We start from the raw sequence: 20,312 nt of genomic DNA on the forward strand, positions 1-20,312 counted from the left end.
TGCACATCCATTGTGAGCCGCAGATCCGGTCTCTGTTTATATTGCCGTTGATTGGTTATAAAATTCTGGTTTCATATTTTTTGGATACATACGCCAACAGTCCAACCTTTTTATAAAAGGGAACCCTTTCTGGCTTTCTTGCCGAAAATTTGGAAGAAGAGATTTTCTTTCCCACTAATTTGGGGGTCAAACACAACACTTTATTGTTTCGTTTTTTTTTTTTGAATAAATTACAAATACCCCTTAGTACTTATATAGGGTTAGTGATAAAGATCCTTATACTTTAATTTGCCATAAAACCCCTTTTGAAATTTTACATTGCAACCAATATTCCTTTAGCCGTTAAGACGATGGAAAACATTAAATTATTAAAATATCTCACTAAACTTTTTTTTTTTTTTTCTTACCATTTTATCTTAAAACTTAACTGACTCAAATATTCCTTTAATCCTCCCTAGAAAAGGAAAACTTAACTGACTCAAATATTCCTTTAAGCCATCATGATCCATCTCAAGCTCTTACCTTGACTCCGTTTCATCCAAACACAGCCTCATCTTCGACTCTAGCTGGGTGGTCCCTCCTGTCCTGACATACCTTCTCTCCTAGCTTGTTGGCAATATAAGAGGCCTGTCAAGTGTGAACGAGAGAGAAGAGGGGAGGTGTTATGGAAGCTGCTCCCTACAAAGCTTTGTTGGACGGTATGGAAAAAGAGGAACAACCGAGTGTTTAAGGAAAAAGGCAATTTGCAGATATTCCCATCTCTGGTTTTTTGGATTCATATATGCATGGAGAAATGAGAATCCCCAACAAATGCAACTGTCACAGTCCACCCATCAATTACAACAAGGGTGACTATTGTTCCCCAAGTTTCCCCTGCCCTGCCCTGCCCTAGATGATAGTATACTAACGTATTAGCTAGTGTATGTGTAGTGATGAAAGCTCAAGGGACAAGGGTTGGGTCGGACAAAAGATTGCAACTGATGCTTGCCTTTTCGCTGAAATTCTATTATCAGTTTTCAGTTTTCACCCATGGGATGGGAGCGCTTGATAGGAATAGGAATGCCTTTGACTTGAGGAATCGCACCCATATCATGATTTAATAGATTCTCATTACCAAATATAATACGGCTGCCGCGATGTCGTCGTGCCCATCGAAGATCTACGGTCTACCATTACCAACAAGCTAAGCTTCGTGTTGGCAATTTAGGAAATTACAAATTACTTTAAAGGAATTTCGTAAGGGGAAAATTTATGAAGAATACCACAATGACGGAAAAAGGACGACGATGGATTCCATCGGCAATCGGGTTTTATTAGAAATTAGTCCTCCCCTTTCTTCTTCAACGGTTAATGCTTCTCCTCCCTCGAAATCAATGATGACTAGAGATACAAAATCACTGACTAGCAAAATTAATTCAACTACTAATGAAATGTCTATCTGGAGGCTTATAAACTAACCTGTTGAATTGTTGATGTGGAGGTTAAGATAATAATTTGTTATCTTGATTAATATACTTCTCTAGAAAACCAATTTAATAGCATAACTTATTTGGTTGATTTGGAGTATCACTTTTTTGGATGGTCCAAATCATTTGAAATTTCAGTATATTCCTTTTTTTGGATGGCTGACATTTGCTCAATGATCTCAGACTGCTTTGATGGCTTAAATGCATGGCTGAAGTACGGAGATGCAAATGTTGTGAGGATGAAACCCGATCGATCTCTTGTCTAGTCTAGACCGTCTCCTTTCGTCTATCGTATCTTTAGATTCTGAGATTCCATTTGAATGGTCTCTCATTACATGAATGAAAACATCAAAATATCTTTGAAAGTGGGTCATGCTCATGCCTCATGCCTCATGCCATCATCAAAATCATTCATCGGGTAGAATCTGAAAAACAAAGGCAAGTGCCAGACCCAGACCCTGGACTCTGCAGTTTACCCAAAAAAGAAAGAGAGCGCAAGAAAACGGAAATCGAGAAACGAGGCTTGCAGGGAAACAATTGGTTCTGCCACCTTTTATCATTTTTTTCGAAGAAGGCGACAAGGGCAACCAGAGAAGGACGAACCAACTGTGTAGAGCCTTCTCGGTCCGCTCTCCGTCGTTGAAAGTAGACTACCATTGTTTCTTGATTTGAATCTACTGGGGTAGGGTTTAAGAGCCAGCATCTAAAGTTGCAGAGCCGGTAAGAAATGACCACTTTTCTCTCCTTCTCACGTCACCCCTTCGTTCTCTTCCCGGTCACAGAGCTGGAGCCAACTAGAGCTTCGAGACTACTTCTTCCTCCAAGATATAACGGTTTCTCCAATAACAAGCGCCGCCTTCGCAGTGCGGTGGGCGTGGTTAGGTCTGGCTTGCAGCCAGGCTTCCTGCCCGATCTTGATAGTGCGGAGGGTTTGATTCGGGGGGTATTCGGTAAAGCCGAAGGTTTTCTCTATACAATCGCCGACGCTGCCGTATCGTCTTCGGATTCTGTAAATGGGGCCAAACAGAACAGTGATTGGCTTTCGGGGATTACAAATTACCTGGAGACAGTTCTGAAGGTACTCTGATGCAACAATTAATCTTGGAAGAATTCGATAGCCCTTATTCACCTATAAATTGAAAGAGAGCTACTTACATTCTTATAATAAACTCCCTTTCTCCATAAATTACACTCGGGGCACATCTGCAGAAAATAAAATGCAAAGGTCGCCATGCAGTCATGCTTCCTTTATATTTATAGATAGAGAGTACTAATCCTACCTGTATCAATTTGACTTCCTTTTAAATTTACGTTTTAATATAATTCTACTGCTAGTCAGGTTCTGACTAACCCCCTCCCTCTCTGTTGACGAGTTTGGAATTACTTGTTTACTGCTTGTGTATAATTGTGTTTCATATGGCACCAGAGTATGGAATTTATCATTAATGAACAGGTACTTTTTTCAGGTTTTGAAGGATGGGCTTTCCGCTCTACACGTTCCTTATGCTTATGGATTTGCGATTATTCTTCTCACTGTTATTGTTAAGGCTGCCACGTTTCCTTTGACAAAGAAGCAGGTATCTTTGTGTAACTTGCGTATATATTGCATTACATTGGTCTTTGCGATATGAGTCAATCTTATTTTTTATGCATTAGAGAGAATATGTTATCTTTATCTTTTCCAAAGCTCAAATGATATTTCGTTTTATTCCATTCTACTTTTTGTGGCCATTCTTTTCCATATGAATACCGTACAATGCAACTCAGTTACAACTATCTCGATTTTCCCGTCATTTAAGTTGGAAAAGATTCTTTAAGACCTTAATTGAAGTTTCCATTAGATTGAAGGATCTTATCACGAAAAAGTTTATTCCTCTCTCACTCACCCAAAAAAATGTCATGCACAGGTTGAATCTGCAATGGCAATGCGTTCTTTGCAACCTCAAGTGAAGGCTATCCAGCAACGCTATTCGGGAGATCAGGTGCCCTGTCTCAAGAATTTTCTGGAAGATTTTCTAGTCTTGAAATCTAGGTTGCACATACTTATAGTGAAATTCAATTAGCAACGAGAGATGAAAGGGAAAGAAACAATTATAAGTAACTAAAGTTGAGTCATTCTAGTTCTAGTTGGTTTGTGGGGAATACAGTTATCCTACTTAACTATCTGATTCTTTTTATCCATGCTAAATTGTTGATCTAGTCAAAATAGTAATGATTGCAATTAAGTGGAAGAACTTATTTTGATTGTCTATAATCCAAAATAAGTAATTTTTCAATTTCAGTTCATTTCTGAAAGCAAATCAACTTTGACAACATTTCAATGGATAAGCTTTTACTTGTGATATTTGTTTTTGCAGGAGAGGATACAACTTGAGACTGCTCGCTTGTATAAACTAGCAGGTGTAAACCCATTGGCAGGTAGTAATTCTAGCATTCAGGTTTGAGCTTTAGTATCATACATGTTGCTGCATTAGAACTATTTGTATTCTTCTTGAATCTTGACAAGTGAGGAACTCACTCATATCTTTTGTTAGGTATGATGTCTCCTGTTTACTTGATTGTGTATAAGGTTGTAATATGCAGCAATTATATCTCTGCATATCAATATTATATATTTTACTTAATGAGATTTGATCCTGGTGTTCTTATATTCTAAATTCCCAAAACCTTGGACATGGTTGTCAACATAGTTGTCAAGTTGTCTAGGCAATTTTGGGTGACAGTGGGGTGCCTAGTCACCTAATCACCTAAGCGATGCGTAGGCAAAAAGGATTATGAAACTAAAGAACTAACTTTTAGCTAGTTCTCTAGTTTTATGTAGCATTCAGCATGTGTATATTGGTTGAAAAAGATATCAATTCTCTTTGTTAAGAACATTAAATTTCCTCTCAAAATGTGGTAAATCATCATATCTAATAGATAAAATATTTTAAGTATATTAGATTCAATATTTTCAAAAGACAAAGGAACCTAGATTGAACTATTTTAAGTATATCATTTAGTTAGTTCCCTAGTTTTTATATACCATTCAGCATAAATATTAATTGGAAAATAGAAATTCTCTTTATTAGGAACATTAGATTTCCTTTCAAAATCTGGCAATTTATCATATCTAATAGATAAAAATATTTTGGATATATTAATTTCAGTATTTTCAAAAGATGAAGGAACCTATAAAAAACAAAAGAACCTAGGAGAAAATGAGTGGAAGTAGATTGAGATGGTTTGTTCACGTGCATAGAAGACCATCTACGACACTTGTTAGAGAAAGGGATTTGGTACAAGTTGAAAGAGGCTGGAAGAGATGGGGCAGACCAAAAAGGACTTGGGTGGAAGTAATTTAAAGAGAGGTGCTAATTCTTTTGCTGATACACTTGCAAAGCAAGGGGTGGGAAGGGATTATTTGTTTTGGGCTTTGTTGTGATTTGATTTTCTTTTCAGGGAGGGTTAAGAGAGTTTACTTCTTCTTTTGCTTTCTTGCAATTCTTTCTTTAATGTTGTTTAATAAAAGTTTCTGTTACTGATAAAAAAAAGATGAAATTATTTAAGTGCCCATAATTTAACAATGGATATGACACTGATGACTGAACAAAATGGAATGGCGAAATAGGATTCATGTAGTTGACCCCATATTAGATGGAACAAGGCTTAGATGATGATGATGAGTTTCAACATTTTCAAAAATAATACATATTGTATAAAGCAATTTCATATTAATTAGCAACTAAAGAATGGTATAATTGTATAAGAATTTAAGATAGGAAGTAAATGAGAAAAGAACAAGGATGGAGCTGCTGTTGTAAGATGGAGATAGAAAAAAAGAAACCTTTTTGTACTTCTATTCTTTATTTCTTTTGCTTTTCTCAAAACCCTTTGATCTTTTAAAGTTGAAAAGTAAAACTTTAAAACAAAGTATGAAGTATATAATAGAATTTATTTTTTATCAATTATAATAGATTGTATTAACTATTAACACACATTAGTAAGATGTAGCAATATAAATTATATTATAAGGGTGCCTGCCTTACTGTGATTGATTGAGGCGTTTAGGTGAGGTACCCAGCCAAGTAGTGTGTCAATGGACCGGTTTTGGATTGGACCCTGTCCAAATCAAAATCAATTTGGACGGACCAATAAGACATATTGAATTGGACCAGTCCAGACTTAATGGTCCAAAGTATTTATTTGATTGGATTGGACCTGGACCATCCGCAATGAATTCATATTGCATTGGGTCGAATTGAACCAATATTTGGTCCAATGATAGAAGATAAGAATGCAGGTGTCAATGGACTAGGTTTGGGCTAGAACCAATCTAAATTAAAACCAATTTGAACAGAATGGACGGTCCAGACATTAAATTGGACTGGTCCAAAAATGGCCCAAAGTATTCATTGGATTGGATTGGACTTGGTTCATTTGTAATGGATGCATATTGGAACATTTACACTCCTAAAGCCTAAGGTGTCTAGTCACCTAGGAAACACCTTGACAATTATGGTTGTCAATCATTGCTTAGGAGGCCATGTTTCCACGGGGACTAGGCAAGGGTAACCTAAACAAATTGCACGAGGTGATAATACTAATAATACATCACCACCTAACTTCAACTAGATAAGTTGGTAATTAGAACATTTACAGTATCTGTCATGTTTGTAGCACATACCATGCTATTGTCATAAAGTTAGAATGGTATGACTACCATCCAGTGTGCTAGTTTGTGACATTATCTGTTCCTGAACACCATTCATGAATTTTTACTTTTATTTTTATAATTTTTTCTTTTTCTTTTTTCTTTTTTCCTTTTCTGAAGATAGAAGGAATTTTTTATTTTTTATTCTTCTCTCTGAATTAAAAGAGGGCTGTTTTTATTCCAGGTAAGAGCAAGGATAAAAATTTCGATACGATAGACCCCGTATCATATCTTTACAGGTGTTTTGGGAACCCTCTTTTTTTTTTTTTAATAAAAAATATAAAAACCTACCCAAAAACAATTTTTGAAAAAAACAAAAAAAAGCGTGTGGTTTTTAGTACCGATACACAGAGGTGTATCAATACTTTGAACCTTGGGTAAGAAAAGTGCTGCTTTTCTAAAAAGGAGGATGAGCTCATTTATTAATATTCTATTTTGGTGTTTTCCTCTTATAGACATTAAATAATTAATGTTGGAACAGGATTGGTGTAGTCAACCCCAAATAGTTGGGATTAAGTAGGGGTTATCGTGGGCTGGGCCCGGGCCAGGTTCTGGGCCCACAATTTTAAATATGAAATATTAAATATATAATAAAGCATTAAATATAATATATATATATATATATATATATACATTTATGTTATGCTTTATGTAATATAAAATATTATATATAATATGTGTTATATATGCCATATTATAATATTTATATACAACATTAAATATAAAATAAAATGAAACATAAACATATGTATATATTTAATTTATATTAATAATTGTGGGCCAGGCTGGGCTGAAAATGCTCACCCCTAGGATTAAGGCTGAGTTGAGTTGAGTTGAACTGAACTTTTACATATATTGAAGATCAAAATCTAGCTAAAATGACAACTCAAAAGTAAAGTGAATGAAATTTGTTTACTGGGTGAATCTATGATACCTTAATACCTATACAAGGTGCCTTATCTTGTTGGATACCTCACCTTTTAGTTATATTTTGTATCTGATGCCATATCCCATCCGTGTCCTTGCTGTATATGCATGGTAATGTCTTAATAGTTGCTTAATTGCAGAGGTGCTCAACCAATTACTGGTGCCAAAATTCACATAATTCCCTTGACAACTAAGGCGCTATTTTTTTTTTTGATAAATAAAAATATTTATCACAACAATATTTTTTTTTTCTATTATAGATAGAAAAACTGTCTACTTTAAGAACAATCACAACAATAACGCCTTAGTTGTCAATGGGTCAGGTTCAGCACGGGTTTGGCTCAAACCAAACCCAATCTGAAGCCATATCAACACACTACTGGCCTGGCCCAACTAAATGGATAGAGACGGCCGAACCCAACCTGTCCATTCCCATATATAGTCATCTATAGTTCTATACTCAAACAAGCATATGCATATGAATATTTAAGCACTGCAGTATCAATGGATCATGTTCAACCTGAACCCCGATTAAGACTGGCCCAACTATAACCCAATAGGGTTGGGTCAGTGCAGGTTTACCACTTAGCCCAACTCCCTGACTTCCCTAAATAGATTCAAGGGGCTTCAAAATACCTTATATCTTGTCATAATGGCCCCCTTTCCACATGTTATAATGTTGATTAAGAAGTTAGTTTTATACTGTTTTTAAATGACTGTCTTTCTCAACCTGCAAATAGCACTTTAATCATATTGAAAGTCAAAGTTTAAGACACTAATGTTATACAGCAAGAAATCAACATGGATACTCTGTAGCTAAGGAATTCATTCTGAGATTAAGTATCCCGCATGTATAGGAAACCTATGTTGAAGTATTTAGCATATTGAGATATGTTAAATAAGGCATAGCCTAAATTTATGAAAGGGATAACATACATTGTTGAGGATGGTCACAGGCTAAGATTTTGGACAGATGTTTGGTGTGAAGAGAGGATCTTAAGGAGTGTTTTCCTTCGTTGTTTAACATAGCATAGAACAGACATGGACTGGTGATGGACAACCTTGATTCTTTTATTGGCAGAATGGACTGGGGCCTCATGTTTAGAAGACATTTGAATGACTGGGAGGTTCCCCAAATGGCGGAGCTGCTTTAGGTGCTAGGTAGGGCAAAGGTTAACACAGATCAAGAGGACAACAGGATTTGGAGGTGGGAAAAGTCTTGGTTTTTTCCAGCAGAATCCTTTTACAATCGGGTTGCTAGAGCTAGAGGGGGTGGGCGGGGGGAGGGGGGGTTCTGCTTAGAAGATTTGGTTTTTTGCCATGCCATCCAAGGTTTCTTTTCTGATGTGGACAGCAGCTCTCAACAATCAACTCAAGATAACCAAATCAGCTGGGGTATGGGGTTGGATAATGATCTCTGTATCATTTGTAAGGAAGCCACCGAATCTGTCAATTACCTGTTTCTTAATTGCAAGCTTGGAGGCTCTGTGAGTGTGGGTGAGGAACATTTTTGGTATAGCTGGTTGTACTCCGGATACAGTGGATTTTTTTTTTCAATAGCTGGCAGATGCAGGTCTGAGTAAAGAAGGGATTACAATCTGGAAGGCAGTCCCTTTGGCTGTGTTTTAGACTATTTAGACAGAGAAATGCACAAAATTTTGAACATAAAACTGAATCTGAAGATAGGCTGATATCTAAACTTCAGGCCAGAATTCTTTCCCGGGTTGGTGGGCATAGAAAAAGGAGGCGATGTGGTTCTTTTTTAGGAGCAATCATTCTGTCTAACATGGGGTTTATAGTTTGTATATTCCCAGTTTATAGGTCCTTGGAAGATTGACGTGGAAATTTACTAAGGCTGCAACTATTTGAGTGGTTTGGGAGGAGAGGAACAACAGAACTTTTAATGGCAAAAGTAGACATATGGAGGATGTAATAGAGACAATAAAAGTGAAGGTAGTGTTCTGGATTAAAACTTTGGTTTGCTTTCATAGTTTCACAGTGACTAATATTCTAAGGGTTTGGAAGGAGATAGCACTTTCCTCTAGAGACAGACAGAATAAAAATGGAATGGATTGTGGAGACCTCCACAAGGCAGTAAAGTAAAGCTGAATTTTGATGGAGGCTCTTTGGGTAACCTCGGCATGGCAGGTATTGGTGGGGCAGGGCAGATTGTTGGCTCTTTACTCTGGACCAATTGGTATGGCTAACACCATAAAAACTGAACTGTTGGCTTTACTACAAGGTCTCAGGTTAGCTAAGCAATTGGGCTTCAGTCAATTGGAGGTGGAAGGGGTCTCAAAAGTAATCGTTTCTTGGGAAAAATGTAACAGAAATATTCCTTGGATCCTCAGGAATGTTTACAGGGAAGTAGAAAGGATTGCAAGAGATCTGAGTATTGAATTCAAATGGGTTAGAAGGAGAGCAAATGGATTATCTGATTCCCTTGCTAAACAAGGGGTAGAAAGGGAGCAATTGTTCTGGGCATCTTTGTAACATAGTGTTGATTTTGGGTTAGAAATCATGGTTATCAATCAAAATTATACTGTTTTTTCACATATAATTAATATAATCAAAGTTTTGCTGATAAAAAAACATATACTTGATCTGAAAAACAAAAAAAGATATCATAGGGCATTTGATGGAAAAGAAGCTTAGCAATGAGATCCCCTTGTTCCTTTTTTTTGGTGAATTAATTTCCATATCCTGCTCTCATTCCATGTTTTTTGTAATTTGGTTCCTCGTGGAAGCTTTTCCTTTCCCTAATAGTTTATCACCTCTCTTACTTTACTGCTCATGACAGGATGCCTGCCCACTCTTGCTACAATACCTGTTTGGATTGGACTATACAGGGCTCTTTCAAATGTGGCAGATGAGGTAGAGTTCCTCTGTGCTATTCCCCCTTTTGGTATTCTGCTTTACATTCAAAATCCACTATGAGCTGATTATCATCTTTTCATTTGATTGTTAGGGGCTCCTAACAGAAGGCTTTTTCTGGATACCCTCCCTTTCTGGTCCAACTACAATTGCTGCTCGGCAAAGTGGCAGTGGGATCTCTTGGCTTTTTCCTTTTATTGTGAGTTTCTTGAATGATCTTAAAGTTAAAAATACCTCTCTTGGGAAAATTATTTTTCTGTTACAACTGCTTGGATATTCTTGTTGACATGTAGCAGTTGGGCCACTTTATATCAAGCAGAACATCATATTTAGGTATGTATTAATTATGTTGAAAGATGAAATGCAGTTGGTCAGACCATATGATAGTAATGCTGAATAGAAGTCCCAGCAATAGGAAATTAAGAAGCTTCCAAAAATAAAGAAAGAAGAACAGTTGGTATTATAGAGAGAACACAACATGATGATAGAGAAAGAAAGAATAGAAAAAATATAGAGAATTGTCATAACATAGAAGAGATACCTCAGCAAACTCCTACCAATCATCGGATTTTTATTCTTCAATTCATCTCTGAAAATATCAAAATACAAAGGCTGTATTAATAGACTCTGATAGGGCATCAAGCCTCCTTATACAGACACCAAATGAGAGTAAAAGCTTCTAAAAGAACACATCAGCAGTTGCACTAGAGCTAAGTAACCATATATTATTCACAACTCAAACATGTAATCTCACTCTGACTAAATGCCCACTGCCAATTCTCTATGAATAAATAAACATAAAACAACATAAAAATAGGTTATGGCAGGACAAAATTGTTGTAGCTGTTCCTGAATGGTTAGAAGCAAGGCTGGAGTTGAGTTGAACACAGAAATAAACAAATTAGGACTGAAATCCCATTATCAATTGATACATCCTCAGTAAAATGTCCATAGCTTACCCGGAATACATTGGATTTGAAAGCCTTGATTTTCTGAGTAGGTAACTGAAGAATCATTATAGTGTCACACAAATAAAATCAGAAATTTCACCTTAAGAAAGAACCATTATAGTTGGTTTTTATTTTATTTTTACTTAACCAAGCTTTTCTTTTGAGGCTTCCTTAGAAGATGCTCTTTCTGCATCATACAGCTCACAAATCTTAAATTGAAATCCTGTTTACTACTTGGGTTGCATTTGCAATTAGAAACAACTTTTTCAGTTGTGAATTAAATGTATGCTCATTCAGTCCAATTTGAAATTTTGTATAGAAAAATAGTTGATCCAAGCTCCATGATCAGAAGAAAATACCAACTTGTTAGTTAATTAGTGAATATTGAATAACTAAGAATTATATGAAGGGATAGGAAATCCATCACATGGACGCCCAAAGATTGCGGAATAAGGGAGCAAATTAAAAAAATTTTTCTCTCCATTCAACTGGGAATCGAATTCCCTATTTAGAAAATCATATTTTCAAGGATCATTCTTGAACCATAAACTGAACCAGATCTGAACCAAAAGGAGTAGGGAAAGAAAATACCTGATACAGAGAAGTAGTATCTCCCAATGGAGGTGTTCACGCCCAAGGAAGGATCCAAAATCTGCTCCCACTGAAGATGGCGCAGTGCAGGGTGGAGCAGAATCAGTAGTGTTTTTCCAAAAGAACTTGACCCTTCTCAAGAATCACCTGGACGACTTGTGAATACAATTCCCACCAATCTTTTCTCCAAAAGATTGGAATCAAGATCCAATCTTGATTTCTCCCAATAACTGGAGATTGAACTGCTGTAGGCGGTGGCCCCCTCTTCCTTTTATAGACTTAAAGGGATCAGCTCCTAATCCCATTAGGAGTTGGTAACCCAAATCATATCTGGATTAGAAGTCCCTTTAAGATAAGGGATAAGATCAGCCATCTCCTAATCTAATTAGGAAGTTTCCAGATCTAAATCTCATTTAGATCTTGGACTCTCTAAGTGGATAGGGTGTGGGCCCAATCCTATCAGCTGATCCATCTCAGAATTCGCCCCTTAAGTGACTAATCAAATTAGCCCAGTTCGAAATGGGCTTAAGGCCCATTTAAGGTTATGTATTCATTTAACCTTCCAAACTACTACCCAGTTGGGCTTCCTTGTATGGCATGGGACCCAAACATTGATCTACACATCAGCCACATAGGTTCAGCCCAACCTTTGTTACAAGGCTTGGCCGAATACACTGTTATGCACAGTGCACCCCCTGAAATCCATCAGATGGGTTCTATGGGCCCAACACTTACCCTAAGTGGTCCCTGGGCCAAGCCACCTTGTAACACACAAGGACTGTGGGCAGATGCAAGATTAACCCATTAGGTATTATCCTCAATGGTCTTACATTTAACCTCTCAACCCATAATGATCATACATTGCCCGACAAGAGAGGACCTCTTCCTTGGCTGCAAGGAACAGTGTTGCACTCTCTCTTATATGGATCTCGGGAATTAAAACCTTTTGCAAATCATTTCGAAACCATAATTTATATACTTTTATATCTCATATAAAATATATTTTGCAAAACAAATCTCAACGATTGAAATCGGCTGCCGGCAGTCTTGGTTTCCATCAGTGAGAGTGCATCCCCGATCATTACCTTTGTCCGACAAAGGGGCTGATCCTATCACTATGATCACCCACTCAGATGAATTCTCAGACTGTCCCAACATACCCAGGTTTTGACCCCCGCTAAGGATCTCACTGATTGGTACATCAAAGACAATTCAATCTGACACCTAGTGCAGTATCATAATCGAGTCTAGGGGTCGGGTGTAACTTTCCAGTTTTTCCCATCAATCTCCAAGGTCCAGGGCAATACTGGAAATCTGGTCCAGTTCAAAGATTCAATTGATCCTACACTGTAAGTGCCTAGGGTCTCACCCCGGTAGCTGAGACAAGCCACCCCAACCGACTTGGTGGCACCACAGTGTCAGCCTTGTCAGGATAGGTCTCCCCAGACTGACCCACTGGCTGTGAACATTCTAAACTAACACGAGTCTCATTAAGTGTCCAATTTAAGGGTATTACACAGAAACATACCAAGGGAACATGAATCAAATATGCATTTTTATTCATTTACAATAAACTCATATCATTTTGATTGAAGCTAAGGGCATACAAAACTGTCTAACATTATACATAATTGAAAAGGGTGTAAAAGTATCAGGACTGAGCAAGTGGGTTTGAACCAAAAGAACAGAGTGGGACTTCATTTTTTTAGCAGTTAATTTTATGGTAAGAAATTGCTTATGAACGAAGTGACTACTGAAATATCTTTTCTTTGATTTAGAATATGCAACATTATTATGATACTCTCTGACCAGTCAATTATTAATACGAGCTAGACATCAATGTGAGGCTGCTGGAGAAGATACACCAGTAAATATAAATTAAAATAAAATACATAAGAATGTTTGAGGTGTAGAGATATTTTTACCTGGTTTTTACGTAAAGATGGTTTACTCATTGCGACTTATGCTTGTTGTATTAGAGGTTTGGTTCTCCATGTTAAAATTTTGTGGAAGCTATTCCAATCCAAGATAATTGATGTTGTTGCAGGATGGTCATCCACCCCTCGGATGGTCAGACACCTTGGCATATCTTGTCTTACCGGTGTTGCTTGTCATCTCACAATATATCTCAATTCAAATAATGCAGCCATCACAGGTTTGTCCGGACGCAGATTATTATATCATCTCTTTGGATCAGGACCTGCTTCTGTTTGCCTTCCCGTTCCCCCATATCTACTAGAACTTTTTCCATACCTTACATCATTAGTTTGCTATGCTGTGCAGAGATGGCATGGCGTTTGTAGTGTGCTTTGAACTGTGATTTGCATTTGATGACATCTAATCTTGTTGTTTGCTCCTGTTTCCTCATGAATGTGTTTTGAACTTTCTATACTTTAGGTTTTGTGACTCCTGTGATTCTTCTGCTTATCTTATTGCATGTGGGTATCTTTCAGGGTAATGATCCAAACCTGAAAAGTTCTCAAGCCTTAACCAAGTTCCTGCCATTAATGATTGGTTATTTTTCTCTCTCTGTGCCTTCTGGGCTAAGTCTTTATTGGTGAGTGGTTTTTCTTTATTTTTGGGCATTTATATAGAAGCATGTGGACAACTTTTAATCCTTTTTTATTTTTTTTGGTGAAAATTTGCACTCTGAATCACAACCATCCTGTATAAAAGTTTAAGCAAAAGGGTGAAAGTTTCAGAATTTAAAGAGTTTGAGGCATGGGAAAGATAACAAATAATAGCATTTATTATTGTCATATTTACTTTGAGGGTTAGATTGCAAAACAAACAAATTTATGAGGAGAAGCACAATACTTAAAAGGGCAAAAATATCGAGGATCAATAATGATGATGGAGACAATGACAGTGATGATGATTTAACTATATGGTATATCAAATTCTATGGTAGTTTTTAGTGTAATAATTAATATTTATCATAAATTTGTCTTACAATATTGCCTTCAATTCAATATAAATAATGTGTTTTCCTGTCTCTCATCTCTTCAAATTCTGGGATTCCACTCTTTAATTACACCTTTGAAAATGAATACTATGATTTAGTCTATAAGCGAGAAAAAAAAGAAAGCTGTGTGTTTATGAATTCATATATGGTTCCCTTGTGCTACTCTCCTTTGGGGACCAAGGGTGACGTAGATTTGTTGGCATAAGTAAGTTCCATTTATTTTTGCCTTATGAAATGTGCAGTTAAGTCTTTCTCACATCATCATATTTGAACACATCCCACCTGACTAGGGATCATCATCATCTAAGCCTTGTACTATTTATATTGGGGTTGGTTGGCTACACGGTTCTGCTTTGTCATTTTGTTCTGTTCTATGCCACATACAGTGTTAAATTATGAAACCTTTAATCATTTCTCATTTCTTAGTATCTCAATCCCATATCCTTTTTGGCCTACCCCTAGCTCTTCCAACCCCTTCAACTTGTAACAAATTACTTCTTCTATGGTGCTGTAATTGGTCTTCTCTGCATTGGAGCTACTCCTAGGTTCCTTAAAATGAGTTTATTTTTTTGGTCCTGTCCTTTGATCCTTTCTAGTTTTTCCACTCACCCATCTCAATATTCGCATTTCTGCTACACTTGTTTTTTAGGTATGTTATTTCGTGTTTCTTGACTCCCCAACACTCTGTTCCTTTTAGCATAACTAATATTCGCCTATCACATGAGACTCCAGGTGTACCCCTCCATTTTTCCCATCCCATCTATCTAGGGTTATGACACCATTTATTTCTTCATCTCATTCCATTCAAGGTCATATCTTCTGAAAATAATGAATTAACAAATCTTTGCTCAGTACCTGGAGCTAAGTTTCTTTTTTTTTTTTTGAGAAAAAGTTAATCAGATTTCATTGAAAGAGACAAAGAGTACATGAGCAGATGTACTACAAGAGAAAACAGCAGAAATACAGAATTACAAGGGGGGAAGCTTGTTGCTGTATAAGTTTCCTTTTAACCTCCTGTTTTCCTTTCAGAGCCTTCAACTTGCACAAAACTGCACCTTCTCACTGCTGTACTCACTATCCTTCCATTTATATGGCCAAACCAGCCATGGCATACCTAGTTAAGGCAAGGATACAGTTAGACAAATTGTTGGACATGGAATTTACCTTATTTGTTGTCAATTGATGCTATTGCAATGTCCTCTCTAATACATATTTTTACTTTATTTCTTGTTTTACCATTCATTAATCTGAACTCTCTTGAAGTCTTCCTCGTCCATACTCTGTAGACAGATTTGTGAAACTTAACATATTCCATCTACATTTATGCAGGTTGACAAATAACATTTTAAGCACAACACAACAGATATGGCTCCAAAAATTAGGTGGTGCAAAAGATCCAATAGCACAGTTTAGTGATGCTACCTCTAGGGAAGAGCTATCAAAGATTCAGAAACCAGTCATTCAAGCAGGATCAACTGTAACAGAAACCCAACAAGAAGAAAATTCAACTTCAGGAGGTCTACGCCGTGGTGAAATGTAAACAGTTACTGATTCCTTCACTTCTAACTTTATTGTAAGCAAATCCAGTCGTTTCTATAAGGTTAACCAACGTGTTGCTGTCTTCTCCTTCTCCCCAGATTTAAACAGATAAAGGAGCAAGAAGCAAGGAGAAGGCAACAAAGGGAAGAAGAAAGGAGGAAAGCAGAAGAGGCAGCTAAAGGAGCTGGAATAATAAATGTAGAAGATGAGTCTAAAGCTAAGCTAGCCAAAGAAAAAGCTGAAACTGAATTAGTTGATATTAGGAATGAAAGAGTTGAGCCTGTGAATGACATGCAAATTTCATCTAATATTGGAGTTCCTCTTGTGAATGGTGATCAATCCATACAGGACTTGGAGAAAGATCATAACAGTATGACTACACCTAAGATGGAAAATGGTGGACTTGCTGTAGACAGCGAGCTAAAAAGGAAGGATGAGCATCATTCGAATGAAAATCTCAAAGAGGTAGCATTTTATTTGGAACTGTACTTTACACTTTTAAAGCCATATCATATTTATACTTGTAAAAGTTGGCTTTAATTTTTTTTGGCAAGTAAAAATGATTCAAGCTGCTTTAATAGGTTAATTAATTCAGTTAGGCTTTCTGTCTGGATAAGCTGCCCTATTTACTGGGAGAAACAATATGCCCATTCCAAATCATCCAGAGTTTTTGTGAAATACAAATACGCATTATATAGGGGACCTTTTTGTGCATTGGTCATGTATTGCCCCAGTAGAAACCACAAAACATCCAATCTGATTTGTAACAAGTGAAAGAAAAGAGAATCCTGCAGAGAAGAGAAGAGGAGAGAAATATAAAAGAATGGGAGAAAGTAAGAAACTAATCTGGCCGCCCCTTTCATTAACTTATATATTCATAAAAAAAGACTACAATGACAACTATACCCTTAGTAAGTCGGCTGATACTAAAAACGCTTAAAAGACACTCTTAATAAAACATAAACTAATGGGCCTTGGGCCCGATAACTCTAACTAAGCGTTATGAACAAACTAAGTGTTATCAGCCCAATCTCAACAGCCCCTAATCCACATATGCCCCATCTCCCACATTTGCATTGGGTCTTTTTAAAAAGTGATATAGCCACCCAGTAAAAGCTATTTTTTTAATGTAAAAATTCTCATAATGCGGATATGTGGCAAGGAACTTGCTGAAACTTTCATCTCTCCATAATCATGTTGAAAATATTACTCTTATTCTTATGTGCAAAGAAAATAAAAGGAAAAGGAAAAGAAGAGAAATAAAAATTTATAACACGCAGAACAAGATTTAACTCTATGCATTAAGATGAGAGCTTATTGCCTTGGGGGGGGGGTGTTAAAAGAACAAACTTATGATGTGTAAAACTTTGGTGCCTAAATCTATTTGTGAAATAATAGAATCAATTACAACTCACCCGGCCTTACACCTAACCTAAAAATGCAGTTTATTCCCTACAGTTTTTTTTGGTTATTTCAGAAATAAGATCAAAGAGATAAATCATAGTCAAAGCAATTCATCATGCGTTTATGAGGCAGCTGTTGTACTCTTAAGAGTGTGTGCGTCTTGTAGTTGTATTTGTGCCATGGAGGAGTTCCTGCCTGTTTAGGGGTTCTCCCCTCCCCTCCCCTCCTGTTGTATCTTGTATTTTTCTATCAATAGATTTTCTTCAATTTTTTCACCCAAAAAAAAGCACAGATATACAAAGTACCCAAAAAACTACCCCAAATGGGAAGATTAGAATTATTCCAGATCTACTCCTTTCTTTGCTAGTGAGTCAATAAGAGAGTTGGCTGATGTTTGAATGCGATTAAATGAGATGTTAATCCTTGAGCTAAAGGTTTTCCCTTCCTAAGATAATGGAAGAGACCAAGGTGTATACTTCCATCCACATCCATATCACTTGTTTCCCCCAACCTCTATTCCAGTATGCCTTGGAGATATCAACCTCAGCTTTTGACGTCAATAACAATAGCTTATGGACCTGAATAGATCAATACTATATTTCCCTATAGCTCCTGGAGGCACCACCAGCCCCTTGTTGCCTTTAACTTCCTGGGATTTCAAAAAGAGCAACTCTCAAAATTCAGTTTGGTGAACCTCCGTCAGTTGTGACAAATGCTGATGAACCAGTACTGTACTTGTGCCTACCTCTTGATATACCATCAGCAGTGAAATTAACTCCTCTCTGGTACTAACCAAGTTTTCCACTCATATGGTTGTGAGCTTAAACAATGCTGCCTCAGTATTGTTGATTCCTGTTGATCCCAGTTAGGGGGTTCTACTCCAATATCCTTGTTGAACCATGGAAAACCTTGGCTCTATCATGTGGAAGAGGGAAAGAACATTTTATGAAACAAATTTTGTTAGTCGAGGATATAAATAATCAAGAGAAAAAAGATTGACCATTCAAAAGAGGAAGAAATGCTGGAATTAGGTCATTTGCAGATCTATGCATATTAAATTAGATTAGGTAATTTGACAATGGATATGGAAATGAACAGAACAGAATGGAAAAAAGGATAAATGTTGCCAACCCCATAAGTTGGGACAAGGCTTGGATGATGATGAGGTAATTAGAAGGTTTGAGTGAAGAGAAAGCTTTCTAGTAGCAGAATCTGAGCAATTTGAGAATGGAGGGATTTTAGGGGTTAAATGTTGTTATTCTTGATAAGAATGCATGGGGTTAGAAAAGGTTCCAGCAGCGAGGTTCTCTCCCTTTGCACGGGTATTTTATTGCCATTGCATTTATCAAAAAACTTCTTAGTTAAACCTTCTGGAGAATCACTACTAAAATAAACATGATACGCTGATTACATGAATATTTTCTTTTACATCTCTGAATTCTCATATTTTCTGCATATACTTTTGTTATACTTGAATGTGTTTTCTTTTTACTTGGGAATTTCTCTAAGATCTAAATTAAGATGATTTGAACAGACTACATGAATGTTTTAATTGAAGAAAAAATTTATGAAAACTAAAGGGTTATTTGATATGGAAGTACTCAAAATGATGATTGTCTATATTTGATATAAAATTTATAGTTATTCGATGAACATTATTGTTGTTTGTCAGTGCAAATTATTGATGCAAAATAAGAAATCAACTTAGGATTTAGGGGTTTTTTACATGCAAAACTTATTGCCTAGTGGATGCTTAGGTTCTACACCTTGGCACCTTAATAACTATGCTTAGAACTACAACTTACCCCTCTCTCTCCCTCTCTCTCTTGTTTGAAAGTATTTACCATTCTCTTTGATGTATACTTGAAGCTGCATATATTATCATTTCATCATTTCTTTCAGTATTTTCCATTTCATTATTTCGTTGTTTCCGTTCCTTTTGATGCTTCTTTAAGGCTTAATATAACTAGGAAATTAACATAATCGTAGTTCAATGGAAAAAGATGACACTTGTGCGCATTCTCTTGCACTATCAATAACTTCCGTATCTCGGAATGGTGCTCTGAAAATTCACGTCCTCTGAAATTTCTAATATTTCAGGAAAAAGTGGTTGAAGCATACACTACCAAATTTAATAAAGAAGCTGCGGAAAATACTCACCGCGAGAAATTAGAACAGCCTGGTCAGAGGGATGAAGCTTAGGCATTGCATGATCGGTATTTGTGTTTAAATTGAGTAAGATTCCTGTGACCGTGCTTTGGCTTCCATCGTAAGGTGCAGCACAAAAGTTGACGTCTTGACGAGTCTCCTTTCAGTAACATGTAGACCATTGCTAGGCATTTATTTGTATCGAGTAAGGCAGCGGGCTACACAAGCTACTGGTCTGGTCTGGGTCCCTGGGAAAAGTTTCTGATAGTTGGAGGCTGCGGTATTTTTCTTTCAGGCCTATACATCTGCAACAGATGATTTACTCGGTAGAGTCTTCAGACCCCATGAGGGGATATTATCTTCTTGTGTATAGAAGTCCTCTGCAAATGTCATCTACTTGCTGAATTTCTCGTTACTGAGGAATTCGTATTATTCGACCAAAAACACTGGCATGATCTAATGCAGGTATTATGGCGGAGACCCTTTTTGTTGTACTGACTACTGAGTTTGGTCGTTTTATGAGCATATCCAATTATGATGCATTTATAAGAAATTTCATGAAAGCTACAATTTCAATTTGGGAAAGCAATTATCAAGGGAGTTTGTTTAGGAGATTAACACGGTGAAAGCCTGGATGCTACGGAAGCTTCTATTAACATTCATGATCCATCATTAAAGATATATTGAAGGAACGAACCTTGGGGGAGAAACGAATGGTGGAGGATACCTATTTTAATAAATAAATACATATAAAA

General features: G+C 36.8%; 1 protein-coding gene across 1 annotated transcript; it reads left to right on the top strand.

Moving 5' to 3' along the window:
* The first annotated feature begins 1,838 nt into the window (after positions 1-1,838).
* Positions 1,839-20,110, top strand: LOC148853680 (ALBINO3-like protein 1, chloroplastic). The gene is made up of 11 exons (XM_088942020.1): positions 1,839-2,544; positions 2,933-3,043; positions 3,374-3,448; positions 3,824-3,884; positions 9,887-9,960; positions 10,055-10,159; positions 13,549-13,656; positions 13,955-14,058; positions 15,796-16,002; positions 16,104-16,470; positions 19,510-20,110. Exons 1-11 carry the CDS (start codon positions 2,194-2,196, stop codon positions 19,609-19,611), a joined length of 1,665 nt encoding a protein of 554 aa, XP_088798146.1. The 5' UTR covers positions 1,839-2,193; the 3' UTR covers positions 19,612-20,110.
* The last annotated feature ends 202 nt before the right edge of the window (positions 20,111-20,312 follow it).

The sequence above is a fragment of the Nelumbo lutea genome, chromosome 4, assembly GCF_056320005.1.
Source record: "Nelumbo lutea isolate HS-2025 chromosome 4, American lotus-T2T, whole genome shotgun sequence".
Taxonomy (NCBI): Eukaryota; Viridiplantae; Streptophyta; class Magnoliopsida; order Proteales; family Nelumbonaceae; genus Nelumbo; species Nelumbo lutea.